At 39.6% G+C, this 26,441-nt stretch overlaps 6 protein-coding genes across 16 annotated transcripts; 3 read left to right on the top strand and 3 right to left on the bottom strand.

The window, feature by feature from the left end:
- Positions 1–4,060, top strand: Cert (ceramide transfer protein). The gene is made up of 8 exons (XM_076321724.1): positions 1–802; positions 899–1,018; positions 1,129–1,366; positions 1,515–1,798; positions 2,463–2,630; positions 2,695–3,123; positions 3,194–3,326; positions 3,431–4,060. The coding sequence occupies exons 1-8, from the start codon at positions 530–532 to the stop codon at positions 3,556–3,558; spliced, it is 1,773 nt and encodes a 590-aa protein (XP_076177839.1). The 5' UTR covers positions 1–529; the 3' UTR covers positions 3,559–4,060.
- Positions 4,061–5,509: 1,449 nt separating this feature from the next.
- Arp2 (Actin-related protein 2) lies at positions 5,510–9,646 on the bottom strand. 4 transcript variants are annotated; one of them, XM_076322459.1, is made up of 9 exons: positions 9,187–9,644; positions 8,878–9,109; positions 8,600–8,710; positions 8,358–8,375; positions 7,315–7,394; positions 7,112–7,247; positions 6,672–7,031; positions 6,321–6,599; positions 5,511–6,249 (listed from the first exon to the last, which is right to left on the bottom strand). In XM_076322459.1, exons 2-9 carry the CDS (start codon positions 8,923–8,925, stop codon positions 6,070–6,072), a joined length of 1,212 nt encoding a protein of 403 aa, XP_076178574.1. In that variant the 5' UTR covers positions 8,926–9,109; positions 9,187–9,644; the 3' UTR covers positions 5,511–6,069. The 4 variants fall into 4 exon arrangements, with proteins under 4 accessions (XP_076178573.1, XP_076178574.1, XP_076178575.1 ...); XM_076322460.1 differs by having other exon boundaries at positions 9,212–9,644; XM_076322458.1 differs by lacking the exon at positions 8,358–8,375 and adding an exon at positions 7,867–7,884 and having other exon boundaries at positions 5,510–6,249; positions 8,878–9,646.
- On the top strand, positions 6,759–10,340 carry Purple (6-pyruvoyl tetrahydrobiopterin synthase purple). Its single transcript, XM_076322471.1, has 4 exons — positions 6,759–6,972; positions 9,537–9,684; positions 9,775–9,854; positions 9,913–10,340. The coding sequence occupies exons 2-4, from the start codon at positions 9,620–9,622 to the stop codon at positions 10,197–10,199; spliced, it is 432 nt and encodes a 143-aa protein (XP_076178586.1). The 5' UTR covers positions 6,759–6,972; positions 9,537–9,619; the 3' UTR covers positions 10,200–10,340.
- Positions 10,341–10,694: 354 nt separating this feature from the next.
- Bwa (alkaline ceramidase) lies at positions 10,695–12,852 on the bottom strand. Of its 3 annotated transcripts, none has more exons than XM_076322465.1 (5): positions 12,708–12,852; positions 12,278–12,440; positions 11,902–12,058; positions 11,589–11,826; positions 10,695–11,509 (listed from the first exon to the last, which is right to left on the bottom strand). In XM_076322465.1, exons 2-5 carry the CDS (start codon positions 12,368–12,370, stop codon positions 11,188–11,190), a joined length of 810 nt encoding a protein of 269 aa, XP_076178580.1. In that variant the 5' UTR covers positions 12,371–12,440; positions 12,708–12,852; the 3' UTR covers positions 10,695–11,187. The 3 variants fall into 3 exon arrangements, with proteins under 3 accessions (XP_076178580.1, XP_076178577.1, XP_076178578.1); XM_076322462.1 differs by having other exon boundaries at positions 12,278–12,448; positions 12,708–12,849; XM_076322463.1 differs by having other exon boundaries at positions 12,278–12,448; positions 12,566–12,762.
- Positions 12,853–13,304: 452 nt separating this feature from the next.
- LOC143152397 (uncharacterized) lies at positions 13,305–22,869 on the top strand. 2 transcript variants are annotated; one of them, XM_076322456.1, is made up of 3 exons: positions 13,305–15,945; positions 16,787–16,897; positions 17,141–22,869. In XM_076322456.1, exons 1-3 carry the CDS (start codon positions 14,730–14,732, stop codon positions 21,232–21,234), a joined length of 5,421 nt encoding a protein of 1,806 aa, XP_076178571.1. In that variant the 5' UTR covers positions 13,305–14,729; the 3' UTR covers positions 21,235–22,869. The 2 variants fall into 2 exon arrangements, with proteins under 2 accessions (XP_076178571.1, XP_076178572.1); XM_076322457.1 differs by having other exon boundaries at positions 13,306–15,873.
- Positions 22,870–23,240: 371 nt separating this feature from the next.
- On the bottom strand, positions 23,241–25,342 carry LOC143152400 (cdc42 homolog). 5 transcript variants are annotated; one of them, XM_076322468.1, is made up of 5 exons: positions 25,235–25,342; positions 24,471–24,673; positions 24,199–24,308; positions 23,916–24,113; positions 23,241–23,830 (listed from the first exon to the last, which is right to left on the bottom strand). In XM_076322468.1, exons 2-5 carry the CDS (start codon positions 24,646–24,648, stop codon positions 23,741–23,743), a joined length of 576 nt encoding a protein of 191 aa, XP_076178583.1. In that variant the 5' UTR covers positions 24,649–24,673; positions 25,235–25,342; the 3' UTR covers positions 23,241–23,740. The 5 variants fall into 5 exon arrangements, with proteins under 5 accessions (XP_076178583.1, XP_076178582.1, XP_076178584.1 ...); XM_076322467.1 differs by lacking the exon at positions 25,235–25,342 and adding an exon at positions 24,743–25,220; XM_076322469.1 differs by lacking the exon at positions 25,235–25,342 and adding an exon at positions 24,753–25,220.
- Between the last annotated feature and the right edge of the window lie 1,099 nt (positions 25,343–26,441).

Genomic DNA, 26,441 nt, shown 5'->3' with positions numbered 1-26,441 from the left:
TCTACTGTAAAGAAAAAAACAGTTTTACGCGGCATTTCTATTGTTATAGTTTACCTATTGTTAATTTGTATAATATATAATATTACATATTTAATAGTACTTCGAATATGAAAGTGATGGTAAACGTTTATAGAAAGTATAAACTACCCAACTTAAAGAAACATGATCAATCAAAAAAGATTATACACGTACGCAACACTCATGGAAATTGTGCTTGAGTGAAACTGTTGATTTTCTATCTGCCACTAATTCTTATTATTTGCTAAAAAAAAATACGTGTTCTTAATGTCTCATTTATTCGATGAGGGATTTTGCACAAGGTTATGTGTATGATAATCAATGATCAACATGTTCTAAAACGTAGCCTGTGCACGATTACTGATCCATTACTTCGCAAATTTTAAACTGCTAATCAATCAGTTACGGATAGACTAGCCCGTATCAGGGTAACTTTAAATATACCCCCTCGGGTATGTTGAGTTTATCTTGAAAGCAATCAACATCGAAGCCGTGAGATTCGCTTGTAAGAATGGCCGATGAAACAGAAACAGTTCGACTTGCCAACGAAGATATCGAGTGTATGGAAGCAGAAGTAGACGGTGACGATGTAGACGAAGAAGGTTCCGATGGGGTTGTAGTTCCAGAACTTCAGGGTACACTATCCAAATGGACAAATTATATACATGGCTGGCAAACTAGATTTATTGTTCTCAAAGATGGTACTTTATCTTATTACAAATCTGAGCAGGACAGTGGATTTGGATGTCGTGGTTCAATAAGTTTGTATAAAGCTGATATTAAGGTACGAACTGATATGAAGTGATCAGTTTTATATACATTTATTCGCTGGTTTTATAGAAAGAGTCATGATATTACTCTTTACCACCTGTTTTGTTAGGCACACGAATTTGATGAATGTAGGTTTGATGTATCAGTAAATGATTGCCTAGTATGGTATTTAAGAGCAAATTGTCCAGAAGAGAAACAACGTTGGGTAGATGTTTTAAAATCTTATAAGGTATTGCAATCTTGCTTTGAAAATTCAAAAAGAATATTCACACACTTGAATATATACAAAATTAACAGATGTTTCTTTGATTTTATTAAATATACATTTATTCTAAATAGTCAGAGTCTGGTTATGGAAGTGAAAACAGTCTGAAACGTCATGGTAGTGCCATTTCGCTTGTATCGAATACCCAATCTATTACAAGTGCAGGTAGTTTTACTAAACGTGGTGTTAGAGGGTTAAAAGAAAAATTAGCAGAGCTAGAAACCTTCAGAGATATACTGATTAAACAAATCGATACTCTACAAAAGTATTTTGATAATTGTGCAGAAAATGCAAAAAATATTTCCATAAAAGGTATGTAAGGGAGTAGTTTCTGTTTATCTACATTCATTTGTTTTATACTCATTTGTTTTGTAATTCTCATGCATTTACAAACGTTTCAAACAAATATCCTTTTTAGTGACTAAGAATTATAATGTTGAACAAAAGATATTCATTTCAGAAAATAAAGTTGAGACAATGTTTGATCCAGCCGAACACTCGGTAGATTTTAAAGGGGAAGCAATAACATTTAAAGCAACAAGTGAAGGTGTACTTGCAACGTTACAACATTGTGTAGAGTTGATGGTACAACGAGAAGATGCATGGCGTCGTAGATGGGAAAAAGAAGTTGAGAAGAAACGAAAAGTGCAAGAACTCTACAAAACTTTAAAAGATCAAGTTGCAATGCATCAAGGTGACTCTCCTAGACCTAGGGTTCTTATCCATGGAGGTCCAGACTATGAGGTTCATAAATTAGTAGTACATAATAGTTCAAAATACATAAAATATTTGACAAAAGTATTATGTTATTATGCCAAAACAATTTCTGTACATAACATATACTTGTGTCTTTTAATATTCATTTACATACAAAGGAGTTCTAAGATATACTTGACTTGCTTATTAATTAGATTACGTAACGTATTAGTTGCTGCTTTCAAAACTATGCTATTAAATCATCTATCTGTTTAAAAATAGTTCAATTAATTTGTGTTAAGTGCCTGTGTTAAATAAATTTATTTCTATAAATTGTTTAATTAAAATTACGATACTATCCGATACCGTCTATGTACATATATATGCATACACATTGATTGTGAAATTTATGTAGCGTATTTGCATTAGTATGTACTTTCACAACGGATAGAAACACTCTATTAAAAAGTGTCGCACCTTAACTAGTCTTTAAATTATGAAAGGATATAAAGGATATTCAGCTTACTTAATTTGTACTTAAAATCGTTGATTTTATAAAAATCTAATACAATAGTTTAATTTGAAATGATCTTGAAAATAATGTTAAGCAGAGTGAGTAAATGAATGTAACTAATTCAAAAGAACTTGCTATTTACAGTACCAAACTGGAGAAATTCAGATTGTGTAATAAATAAAATTTTTAATTTTCAAGGAAGGTCCACACAGTGCTCTCTGTGACGAAGAATTTTATGATGCAGTAGAGACTGGATTAGATAAAATTGATGAAGAAAATCAACTAAGAGATCGTTTGAAACAAAAATCAGTTTCTATTCTAATAACTCCTACTACATCAGCATCTAAACACAGACTTTGGCCAGAGGTAATTATTATATTACAATAATTTAATGCATTTCTTTTTATTCATATATTAAATATGTTCACAGATAGAAAGAATAACGATGCAACAATTGCATTATGCGCGACTTGGAGTAGGAGCTGGAGGATGGCAATTATTTGCCGAAGATGGTGACATGCGAATGTACAGACGCGAAGAAGAAGTGGATGGCTTAGTAGTAGACCCTTTAAAAGCTTGCCATGTTGTGAAAGGAGTTACCGGTCATGAAGTTTGTGATATATTCTTTAGCCCTGAATACAGAAGTGGATGGGAAGCAACGCTCGAAGACATGACAGTGGTTGAAAATATTTCTAAAGATACTTTAATATTTCTACAAACGCATAAGCGAATTTGGCCAGCAAGTCAAAGAGATGCACTATTCTGGTCGCATATGCGTAGAGTATCTGACGATCAAGATCCGGACGCCCACGATTTGTGGATAGTCTGTAACCATAGTACAGAACATCCTGATTATCCTGTAAGTTTTACTACAAGTTAAACATTATTAGATATTAAAAATTGATTAACATTAGAATGTTTATTTACAGCCAAATACAGGAAAATGCGTAAGGGTTTATTTAACCGTGTGTCTCGTATGTCAAACATTTATTGATCCTCCAAAAGATGAAGAAGAAATAAAAAGAGAAAATATTACGTGCAAAATAACTTACTGTTCCGTTGGTTCGTATTACATTATATTCTTTCGTTTTAAATTTAGTTCATCGTACATAACCATGTATATTTTAATTTAATATGCATGTAACGCTCTTATCTGTCGATTATAGTTAATCCCGGTGGATGGGCTCCAGCATCTGTTTTACGTGCTATTTATAAAAGGGAGTATCCGAAGTTCCTTAAACGGTTCACTAGCTTTTGTATTGATCAGTGTAAGGATAAACCAATTACATATTAAGTGTAATTTATAAAAATTTCATATTTTCCATCCAATTCTTTGTTTACTACATCGAAGCGTCTTTGCGCTTCCAACGATTTAATACAACAAAGAGAAAAATCGGAATTTACACAGTATAAAAATTTGGAAGCAAAAACTCTCCCAGTGTAAACGAAAGTGTTTTTTATATCTGGTTTTTTTCCTTTTTTCTTTTTTTATTTGCTTAACATGATCAATAATCACGCGCGCGCGAACATCTCAGTGGAGCAGGGATGCAAACTATTACATTGAAAGTGATTTATTAAAATATTATATACACTTCCAATATAAACTTTGTAATATGGGACATACGCGCTAAAGCACCGTTTAAAAATTATATTTCTTTAAATAACAGCTTGTTACTTTATTGTTATACAGAATGCTGTCACAAGCCACTTGTACAGATCTTAACAAATCGAATACATACACATTTATCTATTGTTACATTATATATCCAATTAAATACGGAACTGTATAATACAAATTATATTGTTATTTTTATTTATATATAACGTGTACATTGATACACAATATAAAGGTCAAATGGAGAAACATAATAAAGACTGTTGTAGATTTGTCGTAATCACATTGTATCTTTTGTTTTAAACCAATTCTTTATCATTGTTATTTTGTCACAATGTATAATTGAGAATATATATTTCTTCTGTTGTCGTATAATATTTACATAGTTTTAACTGAAATCTTCTAATTTAGTTTTACTAATTGTGAAAGACTTATCTTTACACAACCTTGATAATTAAATATGTACAACAGGGTTTAAAAATTAGTGGAAGAGTTTTCATATGAAATAAATTTATTTCTATAAATTATTTAACTAAAATTACGAAACTATCCGATACTGTGTATGTACATTAGGATGGTCCTTATATTTTGACCTCTGAATTTTTGCCCGTCAACCTCCCAGAATGATTTCAATACTTAGAAAAAATAAATCCTGTAAAATATTAGTTTGATTCGATAACGAATAATAGTGTCGCATATGGCGTTAAATTTAACATATAAAACTACACGAGAACCCCTCCGCCGCCACTTCAAATTGTATAAAAATGCAACCGTTTCTTTCGCAGTTGTTTAACCGTCCCCGGCCATGCGTATTAGGGTACTCCAAAATTGTAGATGGTTGAAATTTTTCAGTTTTACCCTCAGAATGCTTCCAATATATACAAGAATAAGTCTTGTAAAGTATCAGCTTGATCGGATAACGGAAAAACGTACCGTGCAGTCTTGAACTTTATCATTTAAAACTTTAGGAGCAACGGATTTGTTCTTATATGGTTTTACTTACATGTTAAACATCAGTATATATTTGCAGCAACGTATTTCGTTATTTTTTTTTATATATTGAAACCATTTTGGGGGGGTTAACGAGAGAGAGAGAGAGAGAGAGAGAGAATGTCAACAATCTATAATTAAGAACCACCCTAATGTACATCGTATAAAATACCCTAACCTCATACCTTCTGTATTGTGTAGATTGATTGAAACTTGCATTTTATTCTGTCAATTTTAGACGTTTTAAATGTGCTCTATGTTTTCAAATATGTCTTTTAAATATGACATGTGCTTTAACATTTAAGTATTAATTAAAATAGTAGTTTTTCTCTTTTTTCTTTCAGTGATTAAAGGAAGATATAGAGGCGTATAAATGCTTTTCTGTTTTCTTACAAATTAATTACTATGAATTACAATAATGGCCAAAATTGAGAATCTGTTACTTATTCAAAAGTAAGGACTTTTGAAAATATTTTCAAAAATTTTATTGCAAAGAATACTTTTTAATTTAGAACAATGTTATACAAAAGTGCAATTAAGTAAATGCTTTTATCTAGTCAAATCATAAAATAGCACAATCAACCTTCATATTTTACATATAAAAGGTAGTAAAATTTTATGCTTTTATTATCATGTGATATTTACAAATTTCATTACTTAATTTTAGCCATTATATTAACAAATTGTTTTTTCATGTAATCATACATACGACATTTAAATTGAACTTCGTTAAATCAGTATAAGCTAGAAGTAGACATACTTTTGTTTGTAATTCACAATATATATCTATTGAACAGCAGACAAGTGCTGCATTTTAATTTGATGAAAAGGAAGTATTTGTGACAGCTATATTTACAATGTATATCATCTACAGATGTGCTATGCATCATGGCAAACATATAAACGTAAACATTGTTACAATCATTTGTTGCAAATTTAAATCAATTTATATTAATTTTTAATTTAATACAATTGAATATTAATATACTTAAAATGAAATTAATTTCCATTATGAGTTTTAATAGTTTTAAAACTTATAGTACTACATTACATACCTTTTCGATTGTTTGTTGCTTGCACGTGAATTAAACGTATAATTTAGTATAAATCAGTTGTGAAAGCAAAATATGAAAACTTGCATTTAACTCTCAAATGACTTCAGATGTAAAAAATGTGTATTTCTTTTCTATATTTCAATGACTATTTTCTTTGCGATTCATAGGAACCTAATTTTTTTAGTACACTAAGACCTTTTTCTTCGTATTCTTCCCTTGTTATCCATACTGAATCCCGATCCTTTGTTATTTCTGCTAATACAGCACCACCCATAAATACCATATGTTTACGTCTGGGAGAATCCTCAATTTTTATCTTAAATTTCTGAAAACACATATGAGTGAGTATACAAACACATGTGTTTTTATCAATTAAAATTACATTTTCATAATTACATTTAATTTTGAAGTATCGTTTCTTAATACTCTTTGTAAATAAAGTTGTTTAATTTCTCTTTCGAGTCTAGACGGAAGACCTGGATACATTGTACTACCACCGCTTAGAACAATATGTTTATATAATTCACTCCTTATATCGATATCAGCTGCTTGAATAGTACAAAATACTAATTCAGCAATTCCTTGAGCTTCGACGTTTATTAAACGAGGCTGAAATAAAGCTTCTGGTGCTCCAAACCTTTCACCGCCTACTTTTATTACCCTTCCATCAGGAAGCTATAAGAATTGAGAAATTACTTACTAAAATGCATACCTGTATTTTCTATATAAGTAGAAAGTTTTACTTACAGTGTATGACTCAACTAAGACTGTTGTTTCGAGTGCTAATTTATTTTCAGTTTCGATATTATATCCAATGTAACATAATTTTTCTTTTAACATCCTAACAGTCTCAAAATCAGCTGTATGGTTAAATGCATAACCACGTAACAAAAGAAGTTTTATTAAATACATTGTGATATCTCGACCAGCTACATCTAACCGCCGAGTAAGATGATGTAAAGCATATTCTTCGAACACGGGACAAATATGAGTGACTCCGTCTCCAGAATCGACCACAACACCACTAATCAATCCTTGAGCATATAACGTAAGTACAGCTTGAATCGCAATGTACGTTCCAGCGAAACCATATTTTTCAAACATTACCTAAAATCATTTCATAATATTCAAAATTAAATCGTGGCAGATTTTCATAGGAAAAGTTTATATAAAAAATCGTGTTTTACCTCAATCATTTTCTCTCGATTTGTAATAGGATTCATTGGTGGTTCCGTTAACAAAATTTTACACTCCCTTGGATTAATATTCATTTTTTCCTTCCCAAACGTGTAATCCCAAATATGACACATATCCTCCCAATTCCTATTAGATATTTTAATAATTTAATAATTCAGAATACATGTAGATATACATAGATTCATGTACACACCTAACAATTCCATTTTGCATTGGATAACTAATCTCTAACATAGATCGAAGTTTACTTGCTTCGTCTCCAACCATTAAATCCTGCGGTAATAACATACAGTGATTTAACACATAACTATGTGTTATCCGTATACATTAAATTAATATAAATTATTAGTGTTCCAATCGTTTAACACATTGCTCTAACTTCTTACAAATTAAATAATTTGGAATAAAGGTGACTGTGAAAATGAACAGTAAATATACCTATTCTAATAAAACTAATTTTTATTTCTATTTTCCTATTAGCAAAACTTTATTACTCTCAAGTACATTACCTTCTATTTTTTTAATATTCACATAATCACTTAGATAATATAACACCAATTACTTAAATTGTTGCTACATATATAAGTACGCAAGCAAAAAAAAAAAAAAAAAAAAAAAAAAGAAGGTACGACGACAAAGATGATGATTCCATGGATAGGTGAATAAAATTTTTGTAGGGTCTTTCAAGCACTGGTGCAATATAAATAAATGTACGTATTATCATCAAGAAATGCGATAAACTTACAGGCACGTTAAGCACATCCTACGAGAGCAATTGTAAGCATACAAATATATTAGATAATTATAGAAACGCAATTGTACATATGCGTGTACACCCGCCCACCCATACGCACGCACATAAATATAAATGTCAACTCTGTAAATATCTTTATTTTTAAATATTTTATGTTCCTTGTATATTCAAAAGTAAATAGAACAATGATCATTTTTAACGCGATGGATGATTTTACTGCAAGTAATTGAAACAATGACTTCTTTATTGATTAATTTCGACTCCCTTGATTATCGATTAAATTTTGGTAAATGAATTATTATGTATTCTAAGAATTTGAAAAATAATATCCATCTTACTTTTGACATGTATACTCCATTTTGATATTTGTTAGTAAAAGAGGTTAATAAGTCAAACTTTATTTACATCGATAGACAAACGCACGGATTATTTTCAATCAAATTTAAACACTTAGGCAGACAGTGTAATATGAATTGACTTACACGAATACAATATTCTTGCTGAAAATTAAGTAAATAATTAATACACTGTTTCAATATTATTGACTATAAGTATTTACCTAATGTAGTACGAAGTACTCTTAATCTTAGAACATATACTAAATACAAAGCAACAAATTTTGTCCACAAACCATATTAACGATCGACTTCCACATAAATAATTGACTGAAATTGAGACAAATAATCTAATTGACGGATTGAATCTGGGAAATTAAGGAATCTACCTTCACGTCAATGTCGCCTATCTTATTGACTGCTCTAATAATAGGACGTCCAACTACGGATGGAAATATGTGTGCTGGAAAATTAGCTCCTGCGTATCCACACTTTACAAACTGAAAACAGAAAACAAAACAAAAGAAAATGATATGTATAGAATACATACTTCTTCAGTCGCATCACATATTGTTATTTTAGTAAACACTAACGTTAATAGAGAAATTCAAGTAAATAAGAGATACGAATAGAAACAAGTAATAGGGGCAAAACCATATAACCTTACCCCAGTTCCATTATCGCAAACAATGATCTTCCTGCCTTCGCTATCCATTTTTTATTCAGTGTTATTATTTAAGCTGATCGTTTTGTTCGATATGCTAGATCGTATTATACATTACACATTACACGAAATGACTAATTCTAGCGAGTTCTAGGGCGTCACCGGCATGACGTTTTCAAAGGCAACAACGATCGTTGTAAAGTATTTGCATTCACATTAAAACGGCAGATACGGTCTGTTTATAAAGGGTAGAATTAAAATGTATAAATTGGAAATATTCTTATTCAACGCAAAGTCACTTATACCACACACCGAACGAGTGATGGCACAAACTCACTGATCTTCACCATCAGTTTCTGTCGTATTCCAGATTTGTTCCTTTAAGTCTGACACGCAATCGTTGCAATTCAATTGGTTCAATGGTATCTGCCCGAACAGTTTGTTGTTATCTGTTTTTGTCATTTACTTTGACAGATAAAACGTTTCCGTTCGCATATTCCTCTTTTATTCACATTCTCGTTAAATGTATGCCTATTTCGCAAAATAAAGCTTCAAAATAAACAATGAAAATGTTTATGAAAAAATATAGATTTTTTCAAAGAAACATTCGCGATCATTTTGGTGCTTGAATAATTTTTACTTGTTATCCTGCTTGATTCTAGTCTTCTAACAGAAGCAATCGTTTTACGTGTTCGTAACGGTATAAAAGATATCGGAATCTAATAATTTCGGTCAGCAACAGGCAATGGCACGACCAATTGCATATTTGAGCAGGAAAGAAACAATATCTAGCTGTCATCGTTTACACAGGTACGAAATCAGTTTATCGAATAAACGAGAATTTTTTAACAATGTACATGGAAATATTCAGTGTTTATAATGTTGATATCATTTCTTTAGTAACAATTTAACCGAGGAAGAAAATAAAAATATATATGGTAAATGTAACAACTATTGGGGCCATGGTCATAATTACACAGGTAATTATTATCGATTTGTTAATATTTATAAATTTTAATCGCATTTATCCCATTTTAGTCGAAGTTACCGTACGTGGACCTGTGGACAGTGTAACAGGTATGGTTATGAACTTAACGGATTTAAAATTGTACATGAAAGAAGTATTGATGTATCAATTAGACCACAAGAACTTGGACAAGGATGTACCTTATTTCAAGAATGTTATTTCAACTACCGAAAACGTAGCCATCTACATTTTTAACGAACTGAAGAAAATTATGACTAACTCGGATATATTGTACGAGGTTAAAATCCACGAAACTGATAAGAATATTGTTGTTTACAGAGGAGAAAAAGAAACTTAATTTGCAGAATCTTAAAGCAAGAAAGAATATTGCTGGTTGTTTTTATAAATAAGTATCTAATTAATCCAAGTATATAGAAAAGATGTATCGTTATAGGGATTGTACTGTTTTAACGATTGAATTAAAAATTTTTTCTTTTAACCTACAATTTTTTAATTGTCAAATAAAATATATTCTTCACAGATAAAAGTACATAAACGTATCGCTTTATATTTGTAATAACCATACTCGAGGTATTGATCTCTAAAGGATGTAAATATATTGTGTAAATTGTCCAATTAAGGTATGGATTTTATTACGAATTTAATGTAGGAAAAACAGAAGAATGCAACAACTACGTTTTTCCGAAAGAAGAGATTTACCCGCTAAAATAATACATAAAAAAGACTATCCTTTTATCGGTTGAAAAAAATTAGAAAAATCCAAGTGCGGTAACAAATTTAATAAATTTTTAATTTTATCGTATTAAACAATATAAGATTGCAACAAAATTACTTCCATTCGGTATTACATTTAATCTTGTCTTCCGGTACACAAATATATTACAACAATATCGCTTCACATTTGTTAAGAGAATAAATACTTTCATATTCTATTTTAATGTTACACCTCTAAAGATTAATTCATTTCTTAATTACGTATATTTGTACAAAAAGTAATAACTAGAGTAATATCACAAATTTAAAGAGAGAAATCTACCTCCTATATAAGACAGACAAACGTAAGATATATATTTCTCTTTGTAAAAACACATAGAAAGTTAAGTTTTTAAAATAAGAAATTTAAATAGCACATTTCAGTGTCTACTATGTTTCCACTTTCTTATTTTCAAAATTAAGGTCTTTGCTAAACGCAAAGCAGACTTGTTGATATTTATATAATGTGTATGCATGTATGTATACACACGCACGGGCGCGCGCACACGCACACGCCCACGCCCACGCCCACGCACACACACGCGCGCGCGCGCGCGCGCGCGCACCGATAATTATATATTGGTATTTGTATCGAGTTTAATGTAACTTCTAATAGTTACGTACGGTATACCAAGTTCAAAGTCATCCTTTGGCCAATATTTTAATACCGGTGATTGTTGCGGTTTTTCATCTTTTACAGAGAAATATGCAAAGAGTACAGCTGCTGTGTAACTTGCAATGAAAATAAACAAATGCCAAAGTGCGTGTAGATAAGGGAAATTCAAATTCAACCAGGTATCGCAAAATAAACGATCGTTTAACCAGCAAACAACAGCTAGTAACCAAACAGCACCGCACCGTAAACCCAATCTATAAACTTTCATGGACCTTGTCCTTAAGAAAAGCACGTTCTAGATTATAATTCGACGCTACATTACAGAGCTAGATCGAGAATGTTACATGAGAATTTTACCTTTTCAATTCAATTATCATAAATCCAAATGCCGGTATGCAAAGGCTCATTAATGCAAATGCGTTTATCGCCGGATGTATAATCGACAAGCCAGTTGCAATAAGGGTTGGTAACATTGCGCATACGGAAAGAAGTTTTCTGTCATTTTGTAAAATATTTGGAAAATACCTTCTTGGAAAAAACATACAGAAACCAGCCATATATACCCATAAAATTGCTAATTCGTCTAATAATTGTCCTGTTACGATATAGTAAAATACATAATATTTAGACGTATTCGTATCCTCGAAATCTTTGACGATCGATCACTTACCTATAAGGGACAAGGTAGCATGAAAGTATGCACTGCTAAGACCTACTATCATTAACAGGAACCAAATGACGTGAATTCCAGGATTTACAAATCGCCCATAATCTCTGAAGAGGTGCATAAGGACAGGGGGAAGTAACAAAAATACCAGATTGCTCAGCTACAAACAAAATTTCGATTATTTCATTATCGGTGTACCATCGCTTTCACACCGAAACGATAAATAACAGGTATTACGATTCGAACAAGCTATGTACTTAAGGATCGTGTTCTCTCCGTAGCGATAACATTTTGAAAAAGACAATATTCGTTACTTGGATCTTCGATCTTAAGATAAATAGTTTTGGTACGTCTTGCGAACGTTGTAATAAATACAAACCGTGTTCATAAACTCTGCGATATTAGAAGAAATGCTGTAATTACGTTCGCACCAATCGATTGGCGAACTACCAGCTTCAAATGGTTTCCACATGTCAAAGTGTGCGTAATATGTCACTTAATTTTTATGAGTACGAAATTGTAGAAATGTAAAAATCCTTAACCTGGAATTCTTCAAGAAATTTAATAAATTCAATTAGGTGAAATTGATCGGTGTTGTTTGTTTTAAAACAAACAATGTTGGAACAACAAAGAAACGTTTGTCGTATAAACTCGAGACATTTCTTACTAATCAACAATGAATCCGGTCGTTTAAATATAGCTTTACAGGCATTAACGAATTACTATTGCATACACAAAGTGTATCTGGTAGCTATTACAATGTATTATACAAAGAACAAAGAAAAGATATTATTCGCATGGCACGTTACCGTCTTGTTTGTGTTATTAGAATCGCAGGATGAATAATGACAGCTAGAAAACACAACACAAACATACACGTATGTGTGTAAATTAGTTTAGAATAGAAACATATCGTACAGAGGAAGGGGAAGTTGGACTTTATTATTTTCCCCTCGTACGACCCTTATCCATGATGCAAACGAAATATAGACGAATCGTTTCATCTTGGGAGAGTTGGTTTCGCACGATCTGAAATACCGACTCGGTAAAGTCTATACCACGGTCTAATCTATACTTACCGACTTTGATAGTTCGGTCGAATACAGTTCGCAGAATCACCGTTCCGGAACGAAGAGGTCACCTCGAGATCATTGATATTTCACCAGGTCGGTATTTCAGATCGTGGGAAAGCAACTTCCGTAAGAGGAAACGGTTCGTTTATATCTGGTTCGCGTTGTAGGGATCTCTCGGTTGAAACGCGAAGTGCGCGATAAAACGAGTGGATTTAAGCGTGTTCGGCCCTTGTGCCGAACGACATCGCGCAAGGTGTCGAATTTATGTATCGTCCGTGGTGGTACAGATCGAAGACCGCAGTCCACCGACGGTAAACCGATAGAAGACCGTTCCATTTCCATAGAACGGTTGCCCGGTGGAGTCCTCTCGAGGCTGAGACGGTTGGACGACAGCTAGTTCGTTCGATGTTCGTTTCGAATTGAAAGCCGTCGGTGCAGACACGGGTTCTGACCATTGCATCGCAACGGTAGTCGCAGTTAACGCGCCGCGAATAGCACGATCGTTACCGGTCTCCTGATCAACGAACCGTACGCGTACGTGACATTTTGCGTTCCGACACTGCCACCCCCGACAGAATCGAATATCGTTTCCGCTTTTGGATTTGACCATCGAAGAAAGTATCGAAACGTTTGGAACTCTGGTAACGTTTAATTAACATTCACGAGTGTTAAGCTATAGGTATTGCCTCGATCGTGCGAGGAATGTACACACGTATGTGTGTATTTACGGTGAAAGTACGAATCGCAACGAGAACCATGACGGCGCGTCGTGTCGTTTAGAAGTGCGCCCACGTTCGCCGTCCAAGATCGATAAACGGTAGAGTGTTACTAGAAACGAGCATTCGCTTGCGCACCGGGAACGAACTACTGTATCTCTTTAGAAAAAGAAAACAATGGCCGTGATGGAAGCAACGGCGCAACGTTAACGATAGCGTCGAGAACGGTGGCGGTGGCGACGGTGGTACGGTCGATGACGGTAAAGAGTGTCGGTACCGGTGTTGGTGACAGCGATAACGGTGATAATATTTTCAAGCGTCGTTTATCACGGATATTTGCAGTGCATCGAATGTACGAAAGCTCGGTGTGCGTGTCCGCGGAAAATTTCGCTCTTCCAGTGTTCCGTTTGCAAGCATCGCGGTCTTGTTCGAGTTTTCGGTCCGTTCGTAGAAACATCGGCATTCCCCGCTGATAAGGTTAACCCCGCGAAAAAGACACGGCACCCATCGATTCGTATACGATGGGTTTTCCGAACGTGCTCCCGTCTTCGTTTACCCCGTTAAAAGAGATAACGGCGGGTCGATTTTTCTCCCGAGCGTACGAATAATTCCGATCGACGGTGGTTCTCACGACGCGGTAACTCGTTTCTTTGAACACGTTGGTTCACGTTCGACGATAAGATTCGAGTTGTACGCACGTATCGCGTGCTGTATCGTTTCGAATTGATGTCGATCGAACGCTCGTCGGAAAAGTATGGTGCGCCAATTCCACGATACGATCGTTTAACGCGATCGCCTAATCGATCGTAAGTAATCGATTAAGAGTGGCGCTGAGCGCGTGTGCACCGGTGCTCGCGGTGTTCTGTTTTTTTTCCATCGAAAATGAAATTGTTCGGCACAAGCGGGCCGTCCGTCGAGACGGCCGAGCGGTAACGGCACGCGGAGAAGGACGGATAACGCAACCACAGGGAGAAAGGAGTACCATATTAGACGCAGAGGGATATACACGGAGAGAAAAGGAGAGAGCAAAGAAGCCCCGATAATGAAGGAGCACGGAAGCAAACTTCCGGCGGAGCAGCCTGCGAAGATTCTCAAGTCTCTGTTGAAAAAGCCTGGTCAATCCAAGGCCAGGTCGCAGAAGAATCGAGTCGTGATAAACGAGAAACTGAACGAGTTCTTTGCGGCGGATTATATAATATTGATCAAAGAAGAATGTTGCGCCGATTACGAGGAAGACTGCGATTGTTGCTGCCAGGAACACGATCTGATACGGCTGGGTAATTGCAAAGAATGTCGAGCCGAATGGAACCTCCGTTTCGGTGTTTCGGATAACGGACGATATCACGACGGGGAAAGAGAAGAAGAGATACACGGAAAAGCGGCGAGGGAACGGGGTTGTGACAGCCAACGATTCGATTGCGTGGAATTGCACGTGGAAGACGAGGAGGAAAAAGAATACGAGATAGCGACTGACAGCAACGAAGAAGAGGACGAAGAGGAAGAGGAGGAGTTGGACGACGCGGGGGAGGAACCGGAGGAGGAGGAAGAGGAGGAAGAGGAGGACGACGAGGAGGACGAGGAACCGGAGGACGTGGACGCGGACGTGGACCTGGAACTGGACCTGGACCTGGATCTGGACCTGGATCCGAACGTCGAGGAAAAGCCCCTCCGGAACGAAGAATCGCAGAGAGTAAAAACGAACGAGCAACAATTGGTAGCGGAGGAATCGGAGAGAACGAGAAAGCCGGAAATACGGGGGAAAAAGAGACGAGAGAGAATCGATGGAGCGCCGGAGAATGGGAATCGAAAGCGAACCGTCGAATCCGATAGACGCGAAACGAGCGTGTCCGCTCTTCTAACACCCTCGAGCGCGATATCCTCGACAACGCCACCGCCGCCGTCGCCACCGCCACCGCCACCGCCACCGCCGCCACCACCACCGCCACCACCACCACCACCACCACCACCACCACCACCACCACCAGCACCCCCATCATCGGCACTAACACCAGCTCCTACGCCACCGCCACCACCACCACCACCACCGCCACCTCCGCCACCTCCGCCACCGCCGCCACCACCACCGACACCACCATCGTCGCAACTGCTAGAGACGTTTTCGCGGCAAGAGCATCAGCAAGAGACGCTCAGCCCACCGGAGGGTTACAAAGACGTTTACTCCAACGGTGAGCTCTCCGACGTAGCAAAGTGTTGCTCGCGATCGTCGTTAGATTATCTTCGTTGTCAAGGAACATTAGGTGAGTCGCGCGTATCGTTTACGTAGAATTACGACGATCGATTCGAGAAATACGAACGAGAAAATGTTCACTTTCCAACGCGGCGACGAGTTCCAACGTGGCAACTCGAGAGAACTAGCGCGCGTTCCCATAGACTCCGATTTCTATGGAACGCGCGGTGGTTAATAATGGATGCTTCTCGAAAGAGTCGACGTAATTTTTCCCACGACACGTGTGTTTCCAGTTGTTGAACGACCGAGACGAGACGGTACGACGACGATCCTACTTTAACGATGTTTTCGTTATTCGCATTTCGCAATAGAGAAGTACGCCGCGGAATTTGGTCAGTGTTCACGTAACGCGTATATAGTATACGTAAACATTGATCCGGCACGATCATCGAGGTTCGTGAACGTTGAAACGGCAACGCGCGCGCGGCGCCTACGCTCATCGGAAGTATGTACAACGTAGCGTGACTCCGGTGTTTTCACGGTACGCAGCAAGGACGAATGCGCGCATTCCTGACAAAAAGTGATCACCGTCTTGTGGAATAAGCTTGTTGCTTCTCGCTCGATGTACTTCTCGCGCGTGTAAATGCGCGTAAATGCGCGTAAATGCGCGTAAATGCGCGTAAATGCGCGTAAATGCGCGTATACAGGGTACCGAGGAACGAACGTTTACAGACTTGTACAGACGTATTCGTGCATTTTAATCGACCACGTACGCATTTTTCACCGTTTGCGTCCCAAGTCTGTAAATATTTTCATTTTCTTTCCAACGTGATCCGTATACGTACCGTGTTTTTCCACGCGTCTGTATGCACGCGTGCGTGAGATTAAGACGTTTTCGTACGATTTTACAGATGCAAAGATCGAAGGAGAATCGCCGTACGACCAGGAGGTAACGGAGAACGACGATGAAAGTGGGAAGAAAAGATCGAGCGAACAATTGCAACGACCGACAACATCTACCGGTACATTTCCTCTTCTTTCTTTCGTCTATTCGTTGATATCCTTTTGTTCGTAGTTCGTCGCGGTAGCTTCGGTTCGATCGGCATTCTTCTCCTTAGCCGTCCGGTGCGTTTGCCGATAATTAACGCGGAATCGATCCACGACGAATAAGTGGAACCGTCTAGTATAGAGAAACGAAACGCAAAGTAAGGGAATCGTTGAATATCGTACGTACGCGCACACACGTTGTTATTTTTTGTTTGCAGAGGCACGTCATCGATATCTCGTCGAGACGATAACTATGACAACGGTCACGGAGCGACGTATCGTTCGCGAAATCAGCGAGGAAGAAGAACGGTTCGTCCGACGAGAAGACATCGATTCGGCGAACGAAAGGAGAGGCGACAGGAGGAACGGTCCCGGCGAAAGGATCGTCGCGACCCACGGCACGATCAACCACGCGAACGAGGAACCTCGGCGACGCGTTTGCGTCACCGATAACCGTGACTCGCAACGAACCTTGCCCACCAAATCGAGCACCGCTCCGGGAGAAGACTCCGGCGAAGACTATCGGCTCGCGCAAAACGAAACACCCTCGGAGGCGAAGGAACTCTCCCTTGTATTTAAACTCGGCAACTCTTCCTTGCCGAGCAACAGTTCGAAGCCGAATTCCGCCGTCAGTCAATTGTTCCCGAATCCGAAATTCGTTTCGCCGCCTCCGGCACCGTCCAGCAAGCTGATCTCTCTGACGAATTCCATCGACGATGCGCAAAACTGTCCGGGACACCGTGCCGCTTTGGAGAGTTTGCGTTTATTCGACCCGGTGAAAAGATCAAAAATTTCCGAGAGTCGTAGCGCCGATTCCTTCGACGAGGACTCGACTTTAATTCGAAGAACGATCGAGAGGAACACGCTTCGCAGAAGTCTTCTCGATAAGTACCGGTCGAGTTCTCGAAAAAAGAATCCACCGTTGAAAAACTTGTCCCTGGAAGAACGAATACGTCAGCTGACCTGCGTGGATCAGGAGGAGGACGATCCGTGTACGAATTCTACGGAGATCGGCGGCGCTCCGGTAACGGTTGCCGAAACGGATGTCGAATTATTGACACGCGGTGCCCCGTCGGGACAAGAAGAGGTCGCGTTTAAACCATCGACGAAACCTTTTTCCGAAATTCTCGAAATCCCGACGAAGCCTTCGACGTTACAGACAATGGCACCACCGGCTACAGGATTCGGTGCGTTATCCGGTACAACTATGGCGACGATAACATCGACTGCAACCACTTTGATTACGTCGAATGCGTCGTTCGCGGTAGCGACAACGATCACGGCCTCGAATTATCATAAGCAAAACGGTGGTGCCGGTGGTCCCGGTGGTCCCGGTGGTTCGTGCATCGTTAACGAGCACCCGCAGAATCAATCGACTTACAGAAAGCTAACGGATCTGTTTGTGCACAAGAAAAATTCAAACATGCCGGATCTTGGTCTCGGCAATAACGGGAAGAGTAACAACTTTGGCAAAGAGTGTCAACAAGCGAGAAATTCCGTGATAAAAACGAATAACTCGGACGCGCGTAGACAGTTCTTGGCCAGTTTGGCGCCGTTGTCGTGCGTAACCGTTAACAGTACGGATACGCAGGAAGACTATTATCGTCACGATTCCAGAACGATGGTCGCCAGCGAGAACCGTGATTCAGCGGCTAGTTACAATACGATTTCGCCGTACAGTTTGGAAGACATCGAAGCGGCTTTGCGCGAAGACGATCAAAGTTACGTTGGCCCGCCGGATGTTACCAAGGGTACACCGACGATCGGCAACAGACCCGACATAGGGGACAATATGTCCGACGAATTACTCGCGTTCGTCGAACAGGACAAATTTAGAACCGAGAGAATCAAGCGTCGTTACAACGAGGTCGAAGATCATTACTTGCCCAAGATGAACAATATAAACAGCTACGTCGGTGACAACAGACTCGATCGAATCGTCGATGGAAAAAGCGACGGCGACGATGCTCGACAGCAGTTTGGTATTGTACACCGCGACGACGTCAACAGCAATCGCGTTAACAACGAGAAGAAGAATCGCGGCGAGGTACGATGCAATGTTGGCCAGCATCGATACGATAACGGTAGAGACGATCGAAACGATCGAAACGATGGTACCGAGAACAACGACGCGGAAAGGAAGAAGGAGGGAAACGTCCTCAACGACCTCAACGACCACGACGACGACAACGACCGCGACGATGGCAACGACAACAACGACAATGAAAACGAAAACGTCAACGACAACGACAAAGAGAACGACGACGACGACGAGGACAACGACGACGACGAGGACCACGACGACGACGACGAATTGAACGATTATGGATTTAATCGAAGACCATCGGTAACCGGTATTAAACAGCGACCGTCGAACAATATTTCCGAGGAAACTTTTCATCGAATGGTTCTAGAAAACGATGACGCGAGTGTTCCCGGATCGAACTTTCAGTCTTCGTTGCCGAACTATCGAGAAAGTAACTGTCTGAAAATCGACGGTCGATTCGCCTTGTACGACGAAACGATCGACGATTCTGTCCCGCGTTCGATAATCGGTACATTGGTTACCGACGAGCGAGACGCGAACACGATCAATCGAATAAACACGATGCAGAAACAAATCGACGATATTTATCAAACGATCGTGGAGAACACGAACGTTGCCGGTCAGAGTTCCCTGGAACACGGCCCGTGTACGGAGGACGTGTTCGCGCGACAGCACGCGCAACAGCACGCGCAACAGCACGCGCAACAGCACGCGCAACAATCGGCGAACGATGCCGCGTTCCGTTTTTATCAAGAACAAAGGAACGGGCAACAATATTTTCAAGAACAGCCGAACGGTGGGAGCACGCGAGCTCAGCGGGGCGTCGCGGCGGGAGCCGAAGACATCGACGGTATCACCGTTGCTCGAGATTACGCCGCGAACACTGCCCGCCGCGGTCGAGCAGAACCCGTTGCAACCACGCTCTCCAATTATCGTTGCAACGTAATGCCCACCGCGAGTACCGCGTTACCCGGTAACGGCAAGTGTTATCGCACCATGTATTTCGTACCGTACAACGGTCTCTCCGATCCAACTTATCAGAACATTCAGCGGATACTACCGGCTCATCCGTCTCCTAGTTACGCGAGTCGCATCGAACGGTATCCCTACCCGTGCTCGAACAAGAACGATCATCGACCGCAAACGCACTCGCAATCACTGCCCGTCTCGCAACAACAATTGAGATACTATCATTTGGGGAATCGTTCGCTGTCGCCGGTATCGGGTTTTGCGCAAACCAATCTCGCTTCACCCGTTCCCTCTGGTTCGATCGGTCATTCGGTGACCACCGCCGCCTCTCCTAATCCTATCGCGTTGCAACCCGCGCAACAAACTTTGCATCTCCATCTGCATCATCATCATCAACAACAGCCGGACGATTTTCGAATTTCTGGGGTTGCTTTTCCTCCGGTTCCCCAAACCGCGAATCACTCGTTGCAAGTACACCATCATCAGCATCAGCATCAACATCAGCATCAACACCAACACCAACACCAACACCAACATCAACATCATCGACACCATCATCAACCCACCTTCTATCGATTACCGTCGACGATCACCGCACCAGCACCCTCCTCTTCGTCCTCGTACACCGTGATCGCACCTTCGAGATGCGCTACGTACACCGGCACCGGAGTCGCGACCACCGAAAGTTCTTATCGATTTTATCAAGTGCATTTGGGACGCACGGTGGTCACACCTTCGTCCGAATTACAATCGGCTCAAACGTTTCTCTCTTCTTCCTCTACCTCGGTCGCTTCTTGCGCCACCGCGTACTCTCCCTCTTCCTTATCCACTGCCACGGTACCGCCCCAACAGACCTCCACCCTCGTGCTTCCGAATCATTTTTCCGAATCTACGCGCGGATCTCTCCAATCTGTTCCCACCGCGCCTTGCACCTCCGTTGCCTCCTTGTCCTTGTCCGCCTCCTACTCCTCCTCCTCCTCCTCCTCGTCTTCCTCCTCCTGCTCGTTCTCCTCTTCGTCCTCCTCCTCTTGTTCGTCCTCGTCTTCGTTGCAAATTCCTTGTTCACCTTCGAAACTGCAGCAACAACAACAACAACAACAACAACAACAAGTTCTCGGCCCGTACGCGGTGATAGAGCGCGGCGTTCCGGAAGGTGCGGCCAGCGCCACTTCTCACGATGTTCCGCAACCTGGAACAATTCTACTTGCGCCCAACTCTTACGTTGCGCGCAATCCGAGTGGCGTGCCTTTGCCAACTCATGCCCAAAATTCGGTATATTACGCGATGAACGTTTAAGTATCTACGTTAGAACGCAGCTAGCCACGTTTTCGTACATTTCTCGTATACCAAAGTATTTCCCGAAACGCGGATGAATGGCTACAGCTTAAGCGCGTGTTCGTATATCGAAGTATGGCCGTTCATTTCGCTCGGGTAAACGCAGCCTACGGTAAATTTACAACTGTCCGCATACGTCTGCGCTGTCCACGACCGGAGGAGTCGACTCTTGCGCGACTTTATTCCCCTCTACGTGCCGGTAATGTGTTCGATGAGGCGCGACGCATACGTAACGCGTTACTCTGTGTACCGTGCTAACGGAGACAGAGAACGGGGGAAGCTCCCCAAGCTCCGTAGTTTACCTCGGACAGCGCCGATTTACGCAATATCGCCAGGGATCCGCGTCGGGCTACATTTTTCCCCGGAAAAAACGAATCGAACAAACTCGTTACAGATAAGATGCGCGAAATTACCGATCAAAATTTCCCTCTTCCCTGGATTTTCCTCCACCGATTATGACGCGACTCAACGAACCGCCCGTTATCGCATTTAAAAATTGGGCCCAAAAAAAGAGTCAAAGTGAACTACGTTTTGTCGTACGTCGTACCTCATAACGACAACGTGTGCATCGTAGGTACGTTGTCATCGATTCTAGTCACGGTAAAATACGTACGCTATTAACCAGAAGTATAAACCAAAGTAGGTTCAAACGATGTTTATGTATGCGTGTAAGTATAGCCGACGATGATTATTTACAATTTCAATTGAATTCAATGTTTGCGGTGGAATTGATACGCGATTCGATCATTAGGAATATCATGGCGTAAAAGAAGAGGTGCGATCTATCGCGAACCAGAGATATTTTATTTCAATTTGCGCGACGTTTCGTACAAAATAGATTACCATAATATTGTTGCTTCGTAAAAAAGAAACGATCGAAACGACCGAGTATTCGGAAAAGGGGACCGTATTTTTCGCTTCGTTTTTCGTGCAACGATATTCTACCGTCACCTCTTCCTTCCGTTTTCTTTAATCGCGCTGCATACCCCACTCCCCTCGTTTCGTGCTTACGAGAGAAAGACTAATGTTCAAAAACCTATCGTTGTAAACGACGGTGCAACCGCCTCGGAATGGCGATAACGAAACCAAGAGATAATCCGAAAGATAGACGATCGATCACGGTTAAAACAGTATTCCGTATTTTTTCTATTACGAAAATAATACAAGTGTTCAAACGCGAGACGATAAATCCGAGAAACGATCGAAAGGAACTTTTCGCGTCGCGTAGTTAGTATTACTTTGCCCTTCCTGGACGAGGAACGTATGGATAGTGTACGCGTACGCAAAGCATATTTACATCGAGATACACGTTTCGTGGTATCGCTTCGTCTTTCGTGGAAAGCGAAACCGTACTCGTACACGCATTGTTTCGCCAAAAGAGTCGATCTGGGCGTGTGCATTATCCGGATACGTGTGTAACGACAGTGTATCGCAATCGGTACTGTAGCGACTTAAATATTAAAGTCAAGTATCAACGTGTTAGAGTAGAATGTAAGATCAAATTCGATATCGTAAACGATATTCGAATGCGATCAATTTCAATCCAAAGTTAGGTACCAAACATTCATGGTAATAAACGGCCAAATTTAAGAACAAGTTTTACATGTACGATAGTTTACTTAATCATTCAACGATATTACCGTGAAAAAAAGCGAATGTAAATAAAGCTTTAAGCACACACCACTGTGTTAATCTTTTTCGCAAATATCCGCAAAAACATCTTCTCCGGCGATCTAGGTAAATTAACAAGGTCGGAGTACGTACTCGGGATAAACGGGCAAACGTACAATGGAATCTGAATCCATCGAAAACAAATTTAACGATAAGTTTCGAAAATTTCGCCATTGTTTGCGAAATAAATCAAAATTAGTATGCGAAATTACCATCGCGTCGTGTTGCATCACGAAACGAAAAAGAAACAAAACTATCGAAGTAGATATCGTGAAAAATGTATTCACAGGTTCGAATCGTTTTTTAAAACTGATTTATTAAAAAATTCACACTACCAATTTATCAATAAAAACGTCTTACACATTAAATAGTTGAATGTTTTGCAAATTTTTTTTTACGAAACTCGTATGGATGTTTGTAGGTCTCGGTGATTATGCCGTTTCTTTCGTGCGATCGTCTGAAAGTATCGATGCTCGCTGCCGTGAGTCGGTTCAAGCAAAACCGATCATTGAATATATGTCTTTAACGAACAGGGCGATGAAAGCTGGAGATACATATGCATGTGCATTTATATGCATCTCCGTTACATATTAAATGTAGGTTTTCATCCTTTTGTGTGAATTTTTCGTTTAAGTCGAGCACGTGTCGAATGCGTCGGAAACGAGAGATGAATCGTACCGATACTCGGATATCGGAGCTACCGATCGTCGAAAATGTTCTTGCATGCACCGTACGATGGAACTCACAGTCTTCGGCTGAATAGCGCTAACAGCTTAAAAAGGATGTCGGTTGTGCTCTACAAGACGATACATCGTCTTCTTCTAACTGGCTCCGGAGGCTCTAAAGCTGCTAGGATCGCTTCGTCGAACACATTTTTCAAACCTTTCTGAAATGCGAAAGAAACGATACACGAATTATTCGAAAGTGCTTCGCTATTCTAAGCAAGGTTTGCCGTAAAAACGCAATTATACCTGTGTAAGAGCACTGCACTCGACATATTTAACCGCTTTCAACTCTTTCGCGAGCTTTTCCCCTTGTTCCGCCGATATAGGTTTTTGTTTATTTTTTGCAAGTTTCTCAATAGTTGCAGCATCGTCTCGTAAATCGATCTGAGTACCGACCAATAAGAACGGAGTCTTTTGACAATGATGCGTTATTTCTGGAACCCACTGGCAAAAGATATCTAATTGATTCGTTGGGACGTTTTGCCGAAAGAACTATCGACGGGCTGCGTGCCAAATTTTAGAGACGTACCTTCTCTTTGACATTTTCGAAAGACGACGGCGATACGACGGAAAAGCAGACAAGAAACACGTCGGTCTGAGGATAGCTTAAAGGACGTAGGCGATCGTAATCCTCCTGACCTTTGAAGAAACAATTTTATGTAATCCAGGCGACTTAAGCACGGTAAAAGATGTTTAAACGTATTAAAAATTATTCTATCGCGGCACAGTTATCCGCAAACTCGTTCGAAGATAGAACAAAGTAATCGGAATTGCTGTAAGTTCGATGTAATTGACAATTACCAGCTGTATCGAATAATCCTAAGGTGTACGGTTCCCCACCGATCATAACGGTTACCGCATAATTGTCGAATACTGTTGGAACATATTCGGATGGAAATTTGTTGGTAGTATACGAAATCAACAGACAAGTTTTACCTACTGCACCGTCTCCCACTACGACGCACTTAATTGTCTGCATTTTTCTTGTTCAGCTTTTAATTTTTCTGTGCAAAAAAGTGAGTAGTATGTTACTATAGACGATTCTTAATTTAATACGCGGGAAGCTTTCTTACAAGAGATTACTTGTCAGCGACACAGGTGAATTTTTGTCTCGTTCCGTTCCATCGCGTTTGGTCTTGTCTAGTCCCACCGAGTTCCGTCAGGTCTCGTTACGTCCCATTACATCCAGTCACGTCCAATTACGTCCCGCAACGTTCTGTCGTATACTTTCCGAGTAAAGAGTCACAATTGCTAAACGTTAATCGAAAGCATCAGCGTTTCCCCAAGGTTCGCGAAAAAATAATTGTTTTGCACAAGAAACCAAATACGCGTCTGTCAAATTTCAACGGGAGTCAGGTCGATTACACACATAGGTCTGCTATGAAATAATTGTTTTTTCAGATCGCCATTTTAGATATTTCGTCAAATATATCAGTTTTTCTTCCGAAACGATATCATCCAAATATATGGCCAGTTAGATCCAATCGGATTTTTCACGATTTGACGCAGTGAAAGGCGTATCGTATCGAAGAATGTAATATATGTAATTTAACCGAAACACTCACGAGTAACTGGGCGTCGACAACACACTTTACTGTCACAAATTTTTCGAACTGTTATAGAAAGCCGACGGCTCGGCAATTCGAGGATGCTGTATATAACCGCCACCTATAACAGTGCCTTTCTTTATGTTTTCTAATATCGATGCGTCCAATCATTAACGCATTACCTGCGCGATTCGTTGCCAGCGATACGCTGACGACTCAATCTAGTTGAAATAATGACGATTGTTATCGAAACCAAAACTGTGTCTTCGACATCGTTTCGTTCGTTTTTCGCAAGAAATTGGGCTCAACGGATCGAGCTGAAACGAAACTGATTATCGATTCTGGTATTGTCGCAACTGACTAGATATATTTGTATAGATTCGTTAAAAAATTAAGAAATTATAAAAAGTACACAATGGTATATTGAATATTTAGTATTTGGACCAAAGAATTGGTCGCGTTTGTAACAGATGCATTGAGATTCGGGACGGGAGGTCGTACGTGGTGGTGTGTTCAAAAATTTCCAAGCTAGAGAGCGCATCGAGTTAGCGAGACGTGTGGCAGCACTGAACTTATCGTTAACGCGGGATATTAGAACAAGGCAGCGACATCTTTCTCCCTAGCCTTTTCAAACGCGATCGAGAAAGATGATATTCTTTACGATCACTAAAGTATATTTCATAAAAATTTATTCGTTGAATCGATAACACAAATTTCTCCGTATTAAGGTAAAATGTGGTAAAGCTGGCAATATTTTTTCTTATATAAGAGTATAATAAAATTACTTTCGAATACACGTAGCGAAATTTATTTTTAAAATACTATGATACATATTTAATAAATATTGAAACTTTAAGTAACGCCAAGTGATTGCCCAAATGTTCACATTTTACGTTTAATCGTGCGATTCGTCGTACGTAGATCAGACGAATCGAAAATTATTCTTATAAAGCAACGAAGCACATATTTAACGAATAATACTTTAATCAGAGAACGAGATACAGAATAGACGTGTTTCGTGTTACAAGAGATGTTGTCAGCCGTACGATCTGGAATACCGACCACGTAAAATATCAGTGGTTTCGAAGCGACCTCTTCGTTTACGAATGGTGATTCTAGGAACTATTTTCAATCGAATCACCGATAACGGTAAGGGTAGTAAACGTAGAAAACTCGTCTATAGTATTATTGTTTCGTAGTACGATCGCCACTCGTTAAGACCATT

The sequence above is a fragment of the Ptiloglossa arizonensis genome, chromosome 10, assembly GCF_051014685.1.
Source record: "Ptiloglossa arizonensis isolate GNS036 chromosome 10, iyPtiAriz1_principal, whole genome shotgun sequence".
Lineage (NCBI taxonomy): Eukaryota > Metazoa > Arthropoda > Insecta > Hymenoptera > Colletidae > Ptiloglossa > Ptiloglossa arizonensis.
Note: the sequence above shows the minus strand (reverse complement) of the source record. Positions and strands in the feature narration are given on the sequence as shown.

Coding starts and splice junctions, on each gene's coding strand:
- Cert (XM_076321724.1), top strand. CDS start 530: ATGGCCGATGAAACAGAAACAGTTCGACTTGCCAACGAAGATATCGAG. Junction 2,631..2,694: donor AACACAGACTTTGGCCAGAG/GTAATTATTATA, acceptor ATATGTTCACAG/ATAGAAAGAATAACGATGCA. Junction 3,327..3,430: donor AATAACTTACTGTTCCGTTG/GTTCGTATTACA, acceptor TGTCGATTATAG/TTAATCCCGGTGGATGGGCT.
- Arp2 (XM_076322458.1), bottom strand. CDS start 8,925: ATGGATAGCGAAGGCAGGAAGATCATTGTTTGCGATAATGGAACTGGG. Junction 7,248..7,314: donor ATGCAAAATGGAATTGTTAG/GTGTGTACATGA, acceptor AATATCTAATAG/GAATTGGGAGGATATGTGTC. Junction 6,250..6,320: donor ACGATACTTCAAAATTAAAT/GTAATTATGAAA, acceptor ATGTGTTTTCAG/AAATTTAAGATAAAAATTGA.
- Purple (XM_076322471.1), top strand. CDS start 9,620: ATGGCACGACCAATTGCATATTTGAGCAGGAAAGAAACAATATCTAGC. Junction 9,685..9,774: donor AGCTGTCATCGTTTACACAG/GTACGAAATCAG, acceptor TCATTTCTTTAG/TAACAATTTAACCGAGGAAG. Junction 9,855..9,912: donor CCATGGTCATAATTACACAG/GTAATTATTATC, acceptor ATCCCATTTTAG/TCGAAGTTACCGTACGTGGA.
- Bwa (XM_076322465.1), bottom strand. CDS start 12,370: ATGTGGAAACCATTTGAAGCTGGTAGTTCGCCAATCGATTGGTGCGAA. Junction 12,059..12,277: donor TCGCAGAGTTTATGAACACG/GTTTGTATTTAT, acceptor TTTTGTTTGTAG/CTGAGCAATCTGGTATTTTT. Junction 11,510..11,588: donor ATGATAATTGAATTGAAAAG/GTAAAATTCTCA, acceptor GCTTTTCTTAAG/GACAAGGTCCATGAAAGTTT.
- LOC143152397 (XM_076322456.1), top strand. CDS start 14,730: ATGAAGGAGCACGGAAGCAAACTTCCGGCGGAGCAGCCTGCGAAGATT. Junction 15,946..16,786: donor TCGTTGTCAAGGAACATTAG/GTGAGTCGCGCG, acceptor ACGATTTTACAG/ATGCAAAGATCGAAGGAGAA. Junction 16,898..17,140: donor ACGACCGACAACATCTACCG/GTACATTTCCTC, acceptor TTTTGTTTGCAG/AGGCACGTCATCGATATCTC.
- LOC143152400 (XM_076322468.1), bottom strand. CDS start 24,648: ATGCAGACAATTAAGTGCGTCGTAGTGGGAGACGGTGCAGTAGGTAAA. Junction 24,309..24,470: donor AGGATTATTCGATACAGCTG/GTAATTGTCAAT, acceptor GTTTCTTCAAAG/GTCAGGAGGATTACGATCGC. Junction 24,114..24,198: donor TCGAAAATGTCAAAGAGAAG/GTACGTCTCTAA, acceptor ATCTTTTGCCAG/TGGGTTCCAGAAATAACGCA.